Source organism: Caloenas nicobarica, chromosome 14, assembly GCF_036013445.1.
Source record: "Caloenas nicobarica isolate bCalNic1 chromosome 14, bCalNic1.hap1, whole genome shotgun sequence".
Taxonomy (NCBI): domain Eukaryota; kingdom Metazoa; phylum Chordata; class Aves; order Columbiformes; family Columbidae; genus Caloenas; species Caloenas nicobarica.
Window position 1 is genome coordinate 65,484 of NC_088258.1, and position 13,945 is coordinate 79,428.

Here is a 13,945-nt window from a genome sequence, read left to right on the forward strand (position 1 = left end):
TGGGGAACAATTTCTTCCCCAAAGGGCTGTGGGGCATTGGAACAGGCTGCCCAGGGCAGTGCTGGAGCCACCATCCCTGGAGGATTTAAAAAACATATGGATGTGGCACTTAGGGACATGATTTAGTGATGGACTTGCCAGTAATACGTTTACGGTTGGACTCAATGATCTTAACATGTCTTTTCCAACCTAAATGATTCTGATTCTAAGAGCAGTCCAGTGGTCTTCTCAATACTAATACTGAATTATGAACCTTTCTATACTTAGAGCTGTCAAACTGCCTGAATAATTTCAGCAACCTGTACTTGGTACTTAATCCTCTACTTCCTTCAGCCATTTCTATCTTCAACACTTGTGCAGCAAACATATACTAAGTGGCTTCTTATTTACATTTCTTATGCTATATGTTGGCTCTATTACCAAGTGTCAATTTCAGTTAGCTTAATTTTCCAGACAAAAGAAGCATTTATATTAAAAAGCAAAGTACTGGATTCTAAAATAAATCTGTGATGCTAGACAGGGTGACCTGTGAGTTGTACAAAATAAAACGTATGCAAAGTGATTAGTTAAAACTTGGTACATGTTATTTTGTGTGAATTATATATCCATAACAGAGGGGAGTACTTCCTACTATAGTGATCAGCAACAGTCATAGTAAACACAAAATACTGTCATTTCCCATATCTGAATAAATATGACGTCTTTGTGACAGAAGTTTTTGGGGCAGCATAAAAGGATACATCTCCTTTACAAAGGAAAAAGTATTACTGCTTTGAATCACTGCACAAAAATGCAACTCCGTTTTATGTCTGAAGTGCTAAACTTGGAATATCAGTGATATTACACTGTTAATGTCAACATTAACAGACTTAGAAAAGAAAGATTTAAGACATCAGACTTTAAAAGGGAAAAAACCAGGTTTATTTCATGCAGTTTACAATACGCTAGTGTTATGAAAAGGAGGTTAAAAAAATACCCACACACTTTTAATTGTACGTTTGTTTTAAAAAGGACGGTTACCTGTAACCATCTTCAAATGATTTGGGAAGCCCTAGCAGACTTTTATCCAGGGAAATTCCATGGATTCAGTTTCTTGTCTGTGCTAAGAGTTTTGACTAATGCAAAAGCATTAAAACTAGATCAAAACTCAAACTTTGCTGCAGTAAGAACACTTCAGAGATAATGAATTGGCACAAAATAAAGTGTTATTGCTAATCCACTATCCAGGAAATAACATGTTGCAAGTATGGCCACTGGGATATTAACACAAAAAGCTGATGCACAACTCATTTTGAGACCAGTGATTTGGGGGAAAAGGAAAAAACATCTGTTGAATTGGGTAGGTGGGCCTACAGAGTCCATAGAAATGAGATTTTTTGCAGCTAGGCTCAGACGAGGCTCAGGACAGGAGCAGGTGGAAATAGTTGCCATTTGATACTCCTTCGGTTTGGTCATCTTGTTGAAGTTCCAGGTAGACAGGTTGGCAACGTCTGTCTCACCGTGCCTTGGCACTTGCCTCATCCTAGCAAGTGCAGGAGCCAAGTTGAGTTTGAGTAAAGTTGTGCATAAGCTTCTGCAAAAATCTTCAAAAAGAGCAAGAATCATGTACCTAAATACAATAACTCTTACATTTCAGATGACCAGGCCTGGAAGTCTCAACAGGTGCTAAGTCAGATTGAAATTTAGGCTCAGCTTTCTAAGGCAAGGAGAGCACTGCCACAGAACCTCCTCCTCCCTTTCCACATACCCCCAAAGCAGCAAAAGAACTGTCTAAAAACTTCTTCTCATTATAGTAGTTATTAACCTACAGCATCCCAAAGAGAAGCCCTTGATAGGCCCAGAAAGCTGCTTGCAGCAGTGTCTATTCACTGAACTTTTGAGAAGTTTATGCCTCGACAGACCTTGCTAAAATGAAGGACAGCTAAATTGCAATGAAATATCCAGCGACCATTTCCTGGGTCAGAATCTTCCTCAAAGTCTCTCCATTGCCAGTGCTGTTCATAAGAGTTTTTACATCTCAGCACTGGCAATAATAAAGTGGTGGGGAAGTATACTGTCTTCTCTAGTGCATTCCTCACCAAGCTGGACACTGAAATCCCAAGCCATATATGAACACTTGTATCTGCAATTGGTTCAGCCATTCGCAAAAATTGTTTTAGAGTCTGTGAGTTGAAAGAAAAACAGACTAGCTGCTTTTTCAACAATTACAGGTCTCCAGAACTTCGAATTAGCTCTGGAAAGGATCTTAGCCCTTAGCATTTCTGCACTGAAAATGGAAAGAGTTCCTTCTGTCTGACACTCATTTAGGCAAACTGAACAATAAGGTCTATTTAGCCCTTTAAAACCTCAGTTCACTAAGAAGCCTTTAAAGACAGCTCCTGATTGTTGTGAGCCAAAACAAAGAAAAGTTATATGACACTGAGCTCAGAGAGCCTTCCACTTAAAAAAACCCTAAAAAACAAACAAAACCCCAACACCTGAATATTTATACCATTTTAAGGATCAACAATTCTACACACAAATCCAGGTAAGATCCTGAGACTGTCCTTAAAGCTGGGCATAACTGCAGTGTAAACTACAGTGAAGTACCAGGCAGCATCCTCAGACTGTATGTATTTCAAAATTGTGTTAGAAAAGACACTTCTCCAATGACCACTGGAAGTTTTACTCCTACTGTCCTAAGCTAACGGATACTGTTGAAGGCATAACAAAATCCTGGGCTCCACCTTTTGAAGCTGATTGAAGAAGTTAATTTGAAAAACTTGAAAGAAGCTTCTGATGTGGTGAGAAAGAGAATAAAACAGGAGAATGACACTTTCTGATTTTATCATATCTCAAGTGAACAAAATCCCAAGCCTCATCTCCAGACTCTTTCATTTGACTTTGATCTCCACGAAAAGCCCAGTATTCACTTTTTTTCTCAGTACTTCTCAAGGAATATGCTCCAGTATACCTGAATGACTAGACAATACATAATCTAGTTTCTAGGTCATTTCATTCAATCAGATACTATTGCATTTTTGCATCTCAAATTCACTATTGTAATACTAATAAAAATACTGATATCTAATGAGTGTGTGTTAATTTACTAGTGGTCACTCCCTATTGCTCAAAAAGAGACCAACAGCTCTCAACAACCTCAACAGATGCTCACAGAATACAATGTTCTGTTCTGAGAAGCAGTTTTCTGGAAACACCATCATCCTACTCAACAGACCCATTCCCTAAGCATGCCTGCAAACAAATCTTCTTTTGTTTAACCTGCTACGAGTTTTCTTTTTCCTCCTGAAAAAAAAACAATTCTCAGAGAAAGAGGAGATTGATTCAGTTGTGGTATCTTCAGGAAACAGTTCTGTTTCTAATCAATCACAACTGCGCATTCGCATTGCTAGAAATGGAGCTACACAGCTACTGTCTGAAGAAAATCTGAAGACAAAAAAGTCAGATGGATACATCGAGCTCAATTTCTTTAGAAATATCTTTTACCAATGCTACAATGAAAGATGGAAGGAACTTTTATCATTACAAGAAACCTAGCTGTTTGAAAAAAACACAGTACATTTTCCAAATATTCTGAGTATATGATTGCGAGGACTGAAAGTTTAGTAGAGAATCAATATAAAGCTTCTAAATACAATCAGGCCTTTGACACACAAATTACTGTGGGATAACAAACTGTTATTGGCCATAATCCATGGAGACTCCACAGTTAATTGGAGAAAATTCCAGGTAGCCTTTTGTCTTTCATTTCACACCTTAGAGGCCTCAGAATGACTTGTTCACTGCAGATAAACTCCAATTTAACTGCCACCTGAAGAAGTCAAAAGCATTTAATATAAAAATGTCACCTCTGATACAGAAAATTAGCCTCTGACAAAACTTAAGGCCAACAGTATACACCGTTTCCTAACTCAAAGCAAGAAGTTGCTATAGTCAATTTGAACTTCTCAGTTTTTAAACAAGTTTTGCCAGAAGTTTGTCATGCAAAAGCCTTTAAAGAATTTAACTGAAAGTCCACTAATCACCTGCTGCAGTAACATCCTGTTCCATGGACAACATGCCAAACAACTTCACTGAATATTCATATAGCAAAAGGGTAGAAAGTTAAATCTTTCATAGAATTTACAGTTTCACAAGGTCACCTTGATTAACTGCTATGTTTTGGTACTTCCCCCTTCCTGCTTTATTTCCGCCTGCCGAGATCTCTTTGTGCTCAGGATCTGAAATTCTAACCTGGAACACTGTTTTAAGAATAGAGCAGCTGTGTAAATCCACGGTTCATGTCAAAGGCTCTTGCAGTATAGCTCTTCGACGACAGACCCCAGTGAACCCAGCAGCTCTATACAGTCACAGGCAGTTCTCTTGAGGTAAATACTCTACAAATGACAAAAAAGGGACGAAGGACCCCAGTTTACACTATATTGGTACATTACCTCATCTTGCAAGATCTCAACAGACTGAGCAAAGTTTGCAAAACCTCATGATGTAAACTGGACTCTAATGCAACTACCTTGTTACTGTAGCTATTTTTATTTGAAATTACAAGAGTCAAATAAAAAGAAACCAAACTTATTTAGGGATCGATTCTTAATGCCTTGAAAACGGCACACAGTAGCACTTCCATCTGTCTGAAAGCCTCACATGGGCACAAAATTAAAGCAATAATGGCATTAGCAAGAACAGGAAGGTAGGTAGTTCAGGTGGACTTAAACAACAGCATATTTAAAATAATTTACAAGGTACCTGCCTATTAAAGTTTGGGGTTTTTTGGTTTTTTGGTGTTTGTTTGTTTGTTTGTTTTTTTCTTAAAAATCTCTGTGAGGTATTGGAAACAAGTGCAAAACGATTAACCACTCATTTTCCCAAATTTGCTACAACGGGGATACATGTAAACTAGATTGCAGGTAATCTCACCATAAAAGCATGTTTTTAAACGGAAAATACTCCAGTGGAAAAAAACATACTTAGAAAAACACACTCTTACATATTCTAAATTTGTTCAGTTTGCTCAGTTTGTTACTCATGCTTTGCTGCTGTCGGTCTTGAGAATTTCACTTTACGAAATAAAATATTCTGTCTTTTCTGGGGTTAAACAAGAGATACAACAGAAATGCTGATTGAGAAGCATCATTGTAAAACTGGTATTTTAGGCATTAAAATCCACTTAGGCTAATGCTGAATCACTCTGAGAGCACATCAAGAAAACAAGAAGAAACATAGTCGGCTGCAGTCCCATGAGCTGGGGAGCTCAGAGAATCTGGTGGAGTCATGCTGTTTAAAAACACAGTGACTACTGCAGCAGAGGAAATGCTTTAATATGCAGTTAACACAGACAACTGTTACGCTTATTTCCAGATACACAAGATAATCTGTTACTATTTAGGGGAAACTTGGGTGCTAAATTTAAGATGATAAAATATGGGTGCCTAAAAAAGTATAAAAGTATAAACATTTCCCCCTACACAATTACATTTTTAGTAAATTCAATTCAGTTTTAACATCTTAAAAAAAATGACAAACATTTTATTTCTTGTTGTGGAGGGGCCAGCAGCTTCCTCGTGCAGACCACATCCAAGTTGCAAAATGCATTACAAACCCTTTCAAGCATTAGACACATGGACAAAACGTTTAGCCCATTGCTTAACCTGCTTAGTAGAAATGGTTTTTACAAATTGTTTCTGCCAAACTTTTATCGATGTATAATAAGTCCTTAAAAAAAAAACCCAAAAAACAAACAAACAAAAAAAAGAGTAGACCCTGGGTGTTTCAAAAATCAGGCTTTTGTGTAAAGGATTACCTAGAGTATAATCATAAATTCTGAAGTTACTGAGAATGAAAACTGTAATGTCTTTAGAATTCAAACCAAACTTGTAGCTTTTTGCAACTCCCTTCCACTGCTTTCGTAAGTCAATGAAGCCGAGTTTGATAGTCAATTTCATTAAGTGTTTTAAAGATCTGCTAAATATTTTGCTCAAAACATAGTGTATTAAAAAGCTCCAGTCTTGTGTATTAGCCTTCATCAAGGACAAACTAATGAAGCTGCACCAGATGTTTTCAAACAGTGTTCTTTAACTGCATAGATGGAACAGTATAGAAAGAGAAAGATTGATTACAGGTATCCTGAATGTTTGAAGCAATTAAGTTTTTCAATTGGATGAGCTTGTGTTCACAAAAGGTTGATTTTAATCCTAGTCACAGAGATAGGGATCTAGGACTAGCCAGCCATATTTCTGTGCAACCTTCAGCTCTTGAGAAATCTCTACCATAATCCACAGAGTTCAATGCTTATAGGCATCTTATAAAAACACAAACACACATGTGAGTACAAGCATCTCAAAAGAAACAGAATGTTCAATTGTTCATTTTAAGTGAATTTTGATTCCCCTTCCAAACGTCTGGCTAAGACTGGAGCATAACTTTTGCAGGAGAAGACTGTTTCAACAGAAGGAACTTCAAGAATAACTCAGATGAAGGCCATTTTCTCTGAGTTTAGTCTTCCCTTTGGGTATTAAAATATGCTATAAATCCAGTCAATATATACACCCTTCCTTTAGAGAAACCTTTTGTCTGTTGTGTAACTTTTTACATGCTAGTTTCAGTTGATCTCCTAGGCTGTTATTATGTAATAGAGCATGTCACAGAGACATAAGGAATGTGCAGTATAACACAGTCAGCTGGGGCTGCCACTGGTTCTGAAAACAATGTAGGCCCAAATATTTGCATTTGTAGGCTGCAATGTGTGTGTGTGTCTGTGTAGCACCAATTACATTGTCCTTTAAATGTTTACAATGATTAGTAGGAAAATGTCTCTGAACTGATCAACATTGGGTCATCCAGCACCAGATATTAAGTGCTACATGTCTCGGAGGAAAATACAAGTGCATGGTCATTTCTTTTCAAATAACCAATGACCAGTGTCAGTCAGCCCACAAGGGAGTACGACCATGCACTACAACCAAAGCTTAACACACTCCCACACCATCTATTCTCATTACATAATCTTGCAACACTTTCAGCCAGTTAACACCAGCTTAGAGGCAAGAATGGTTGAACCCAGATCAACAGAAAATTGTCTAAATCAGATTTTTTTCTTTTACAGCCGAGCCTCTTCAGTGTGACAGTTCACTGCGTCTTGGAATAAAAGAAAAAAAGTGTCACCATTCAATACTGTCTTCACATCCTGGAACCTCGTTCTTGCAAAATCTGAAACAGACCAATAAGAATTCTATAAATCAATATTTGCTCTGTGTCATTCCTAAAACATGGAGGTCAAAGAGCAATATAATGAGTATTTCAAATAACTGATAAAGTGTCAGCTGGTTCAATAACATTCCTGAAGTCTGTGCTTTCAGGTTGAAAAAAGACAGATTGATACATACAATGTCTACTATCAAACATAATGAAAACAGATGTAAATCAACACTAGGAACTGAGTATGATTAATATAACCAAAGCATAAGGGTTGCTAGGTGTAAAAAGTAAGCCATTTCACCTCATCCTAGTTCTGAAGATACTTAGGTCCTGTGTGGTAAATGAACTCCGGTACTTCATTAGAAATTGAATTTAATCTTCATTGTTCCTGTTCCAGTAAAATGTCCTGAAGTCTCTGAAGTTTCAGCTGCAAATTGTGTCCCATAAATTAGTACTGAAAACATGAACTAGCAAGTCAAAATGTGCACAAATGGCATACTGGGCAAGACGATGCAGGAAGTTTTCAAAGGCGAAGAGTATGAGCTGGCATGATTTAAATCAACACATTGATTTAAAATCTGAAATAGATACCCAGGTTTGGTCTTCTGCATGAGCTAAAGTCAACAAACTACATTTCTTCACAGATTTTTACTATGCTGTTCAGACATACAAAACTTATCAGCCAGACTGACCAGCTATATAAAAATAAGTACTACTCTGATGGCAGTTTTAAAATATTGTTACATTATTATCTTTTTCTCATGCAAGATCTCACAAGTTTTTTTAGGCATCCTTGTCCATATGAAAATTGTTTCTGTGGACACAGCACATGGAACTCTTCAGGCACTACCTTGTCCATCATCATCCTTTGAAACATCCAGGCCAGGCAGCTGAAGGCAACGCAGGCTCTGACTTCACAAGGAGGAACAGATTTCTCAAAAAAATCTGTCTAAGGAATCTGATTCTCCCACTGTTACCAAGGAACTAAGATTCCCATTATAGCGAGTAAGAGGATTTTTTTTTTCCCCCTAAAAGCAGTTAGCTTGTTTAATATTCACTTTAAAAGGCATATATTAAACATAGGGACTGAAGTTTAACAGAAACAAAATATCTACCCCTGGAAAACCTAGGAATCCTTGTCTCTAGCATCTTACAACATAAAAACCACTTATTCTGCTTCCAATTTGACTACTTTTTTTCCCTTTCTGTTTCAATTTTTTCTGGATGCTCCAGTGAGGAAAGGATCCAGGTCTCAGGATTTGCTGTCCAAGCACAACACTTCTCACGTTGCTGCTCCACATCAGCAATGACAGGTCAGCTCTTGGCTGCACAGCACTGCTGGGACACCTTTCAGCGAACTGTAGAACCAACAGCAACAGAAGCCAAATAAAGCACTAAGCAAAGCTTCAAATGTACTAAGGGAAAGTCCTTAACAACGTTAATCTGTAAGTACAAGTACCTCTAATTATACTTCATTTTCTTTTGCTTCTTGACAGTTTTCCTAGTACTGGGAAGGGCTCTTGATCTCAAAAGCTGAAAGAGAGCAAAGGCACAATCCCTGGAAAATGGCAGAGCTATCTTCAATGTAGAATTTCCTTTGATGATGATTTCAGTGTGATCTGACATTAAGACTAACACCTGAGGCTAGTGCTCAGTATCCCCCTCAATCCCAGATGATGTATGGGATCTGACCGCACACACAAAACCTTCGGTCTTCGTGCTCGTAGGTAAAGGTTGGCAACCACTCAGCACAGCAATTTCATGTATAGTTCTAAATCAAAAAAGTCTAGGTGTTTTGTTTCTTTTCAATATTGTTAAAATGTTGATAATTTAACCTACCAGCCTCTATTGTCAAGCCTAATATGTCTTTCATAGTAACTGTAGTCAAATAGGTTCTTGACCGCTTTGCACTACTCCATGGGATTGTTTAAGGACTGGAGTTCATGAAGAACCCATCACCATTTGGGTGCCTCAGGGACAGTTCGAAGACAGTTCAATGTTAGCTTAAGAAACAAACAAAAAATCCACTTCATCACTTGTTTACTGTACTTCCTGCAGTACTTGGGTCTTGCTTTGTGCATACAAAGCTCTTTTTCATTTCAGATGTCACTGCAGCTACTTTAATAAATTTCCAAAATACAGAAAAATATGTTTCCCAGGGGCCATGACATGCTTTAGGGTATATTTTAGATGCAAACATTGCTTATTTCATGAAGATAATTTACCATGTGTACTAAGCAAAAAACATTTCATTTCAAACTCTAGGAAAGATCCAAGTGAATTCTGTGAGGAAAAGCCAGGCCCAGAAAATTGCTAATCTGCTACTATGACATATTCTAAAGGGATTAGCCGAATTTACAGAAGACAGTGCCATTGACATCTGCTCATGGCACCGCAGTGTCATTGTAGCTTTCATACAATGATCTGGATGCAGGCTTGAAGCCAAAATTCCTGAGGCTTACTGGAAGGTGAGGAAATGTATTGGGAGTTAATTTTATAAATGTTTCATACGTAAACTCTTTCCTTGAGTATTTGCTGTTGGTCATAGCTGAGAACAAAGTGCTGGAGTAGATGTCCACATAGTAGATACCAGTCTGACCCAGCAAATGTAGTCAGTAAATGAAACAATCTCTAATGGAGACAAAGACATGGCCGAAAAAAGCATCTGCGTAGTTAGAAAATATTATTTGATCTACTATTTTTTAAAATCTTTCCAATTTAAAATGAAACATTTGCGTTTATTCTTTCCTAGAAGATAAAAAGTACTTCTAAGACTTAGAACTATTTTCTGTAGTTTCAGGAACACATACAGTAAGATAAAGCTAAGACAAATCTGGATGCTGAATTTGGCACACTTTACTGAGCCAGTAAGCTCAACATAAAGCAGAAAATTCTATCAGATCAGGCAATATTTTAACACACTTCGCTTGGTACATCTTCTGTAGCCCATACCTTTTCTAAAGGGTGATTTCTGATCAGCTAGCTCTCATGAGAGGTGTTCCATGCTCCTCTGTTCAGAAACTGTGTGAAAGAGGATCTTTTGTATTCATGAGCAGTGACTTTATCCAAAGAAGAAACTGAATTTCAGTTATCAGGAATACTATCAAAATTGCACTTCGTAAATACTGAAAGGATGACTGACTCTTCTGCAATTTGAAATTCCTCCTTTTTTTCCCCCTGAAAAACCCTTTGATAAGACTAATCAAAAAAATTTTAGTGGCTTACAGAGGTCAATAAGATTTGAAACCAGTTATGGTAGGTCTTCTGCCAAACTGCTAATAGCTAGGATTGAGGAGTATGTCCGGAGCAGAAGCAAGCACAGAAGAAGTCTTCATTGGAGAACGTGCTCTACTAGCTAAACGGGTGACTTCACTGATAATGCTCCTCTGCCCACACATTTGAGATCATAGAATCACTGAATGGTTTGGCTTGGAAGGGACCTTTAAAAATCATCTAGTCCAACCTCCCTGCCATGGGCAGGGACATCTTTCACTAGATGAAATGCTTGAAATGATGCTCAAAGCCCCCCATCCTGGGGTGGATTAGAAGGGGGGTGGTCAGTAGGTCAGAGAGGTTCTCCTGCCCCTCTGCTCTGCCCTGGTGAGACCTCATCTGGAATATTGTGTCCAGTTCTGGGCCCCTCAGCTCCAGAAGGACAGGGAACTGCTGGAGGGAGTCCAGCGCAGGGCAGCAAAGGTGATGAAGGGAGTGGAGCATCTCCCGTGTGAGGAAAGGCTGAGGAGCTGGGGCTCTGGAGCTCGGAGGAGACTGAGGGGTGACCTCATTAATGTTTATAAATATGTAAAGGGTGGGTGTCACGAGGATGGAGCCAGGCTCTTCTCGGTGACAACCAATGATAAGACAAGGGGTAATGGGTGCAAACTGGAACACAAGAGGTTCCACTTAAATTTGAGTTAGAACTTCTCAGTGCGGGTAACAGAACACTAGACCAGACTGCCCAGGGAGGTTGTGGAGTCTCCTTCTCTGCAGACGTTCAAACCCGCCTGGACACCTTCCTGTGTAACCTCATCTGGGTGTTCCTGCTCCGGCGGGGGATTGCACTGGATGAGCTTTTGAGGTCCCTTCCAATCCCTGACATTCTGTGTGATTCTGTGAGCCAACCCAACACTGAACACTTCCAAGCACGAGGCATCCACAACTCCTCTGGGCAACCTGTTCCAGTGTCACACCACCCTCCTAGTAAAGAATTTCATCATTATATCCGATCTAAATCTCCTCTCGGTTTAAAAACATTGCCCCTCATCCTGTCACTACAGGCCCTGGTAAAAAGTCTTGCTCGATCTTTCTTGTAAGCCCCTTTTAAGTACTGGAAGGCCACAACAACATCTCCTCAGAGCCTTCTCTTCTCCAGGCCAAGCAACCCCAACTCAGCCTTTCTTTACAGCAGGTGTTCCAGCCCCCAGACCACGTTCGTGTCCCTCCTCTGGCCCTGCTGCAACAGGTCCATGTCTGTCTTGTACTGGCAGTCCCAGAGCTGGACACAATTCTGCAGGAGGGGTCTCACCAGAGCAGAGCAGGGGGCAGAATCACCTCCCTGCCCCTGCTGGACACGCTGCTTTGGATGCAGCCCTGGATAACTGGCTTTCTGGGCTGCAGCTGGATATTGCTGGCTCACGTGCAATCTTTCACGCACCAGTATCCCCAAGTCCTTCTCTGCGGTGCCGCTCGCAATCCTTTCATCACCGTGTCTGTACGGACACTGGAAACTGTCTTGACTTTGGTGCAGATCTGCTGTGTTCTGAGTTTTCTTTTTTTCATGCTTCTGTTCTGCTTTTCCTCCAGGTACACCAGATCCCAAGTTGACTTACAAACGCTAAACAATGCTGAATGGACTCCCATATCCCAGGGGCCTGAATGTGATTGCTTCTTAGGGAAGCAGAACGTGAGATCTATTTCCTTCCACTCAAATCTGTTGCAGATAGAATAGCTTTTTAAGGACTGTTTGTGTCTCAGGCAGCTTAAGAATCTTGCATTCAATTCCAGCACAATGCCGTGGTTGGTTTGTTTGTTTTTTTTCAATAAAGCTTCCGATTTGATCCATTTGTTGCAGCCATTCCTGAACACTTGACAAAAGACCTTATTCTACCTCAGCCATAGTTTCTGTTAGCGTCAGTTAAGAAAATAATGCAAGTTCTTCTTCAGCCATGCGGAAGCAACACTTCCAAGATAAGTATAAGGCTGCTTTACAGCTAAAGAGTTCTAGTGTATAGGTGAGAAGCTGGAGTTCTATATCATGCAATTGTAAATAACTTCAATTTATACAGGCTCAAGTGACTACCCGCACATTGTATCACTGAACATTCAATGGCAAGTTATCTTCTCAAAATCAGATAGCAGAATAAATCTGAGCAGTGCTTGCAGGCACGTTAGGAAAAGGTTGCAAAACTTGTTCTTTCTGATGCACCTTTTGTGTTCTTCCTCTTGTGACTTTTAAAGTACTTCGATCTTCAATAAGATGTCCAACTACTATGGGGAGGACTTGAACCCTCCCAGGAAAGAGTTGTTTCCTACGATAAATGTAACTGTAGTACTGAGATCACACTATTTACTTATATTGGCCAAGTCTTGATTCAAAAATTATTGGTTTCAAAATTATCAGAAAGACCACCTTTTGACTATGTTGCCCTTCAGTCAAGTTTGCTAATTTATTGCTAAATCAGACATTTACTAAAAATGTATACTGTAAGTTCGTATCAGATGCCTCTGCATGTTAAAAAACCCAAAATTGATAGAAAAGATGGTGCACAGAAAATAAAAATGAAAAGCAATTCTGACCCTAGCATCTACACAAAGAAATTTTCTTCTCAGCAAAGCTTTAAAGGAACCGATCACAATGCAGTTTATAAGAGCAACACTTAATTATTCCATCAAAGAAGCAATATCTGGTGTAGGAATTCTGTCTTTGCTAACCGTGTCAGAACGACAATCACAAACACACACACCACTGGGACTAGCCAAAGGGCAGCACTAGTGGGGGTAGGAACTGGATGGGGCAGAAAAGCATCTGGGCAGACTCCTAGGGCAGCTAGTGCTCACCATGACATTTACACTTAATCTGAGTCATTCATATCGTAATCCGTTTCTTCATCCTCACTCTGTGTGGCATGCAGCATGCAGCAAGTATAGAGAAAGGAAAGGAAAAGAAGAGATTGCCAGTGAGTCAGAGCTTGAGCAAAGTACAGTCTACTTACACTTGAAGCATCTGGGAATGACATTTATTTATTTTTATTTGGGATCCCCACTCTTTGTAAGAAAGTATGACAGCAGATAGTTTCAAGGATGAACACTACATATTCCATGAAAATTTCCTTCTTCAAATGTCGTAAAGTCATCAGATAGAAGCCAATAGTGCCATGCAACGTAAGAATAGGGACCACAGGTACAGAGAAAATCTAAATAAAACTGTAAAGCTGGTACCTTAACTCCTCAACTCTTTGCCATGGATGGGAAAGGACAGCACTTGAGAATCTAACTTTGGATGCAGATGTTCTGAACAAGGTTTGCTTATTTGTCCCAAGAGTGACAAGTCAATAAAGTGGTATGAGAGAGGGGAATGCTCATGGCAACACAGGTTATCTAACAGTAGTGCCATGGCTACCAGGAAAAGCCACTGAAACCGTTTAAGTCAATGCCCAAATGCCATTAATTTCCTCCGCTTAGGTGTATTAGAAGGTTACATGGAAGTCAACTGCTAACTTACTACACAAACCATTCTCGAAAAAAGGAAAACACA

At 39.4% G+C, this 13,945-nt stretch overlaps 1 protein-coding gene across 2 annotated transcripts in view; it reads right to left on the reverse strand.

Moving 5' to 3' along the window:
- Positions 1–921: 921 nt before the first annotated feature.
- Positions 922–13,945, reverse strand: part of KCTD5 (potassium channel tetramerization domain containing 5) — a 35,176-nt gene continuing 22,152 nt past the window's right edge. For both annotated transcript variants that reach the window (XM_065645293.1, XM_065645292.1), the window contains one exon: positions 922–7,203. In XM_065645293.1, the coding sequence (XP_065501365.1) occupies positions 7,174–7,203 (30 nt within the window). In that variant the 3' untranslated portion in view covers positions 922–7,173. The remainder of the gene's footprint in view (positions 7,204–13,945) is intronic.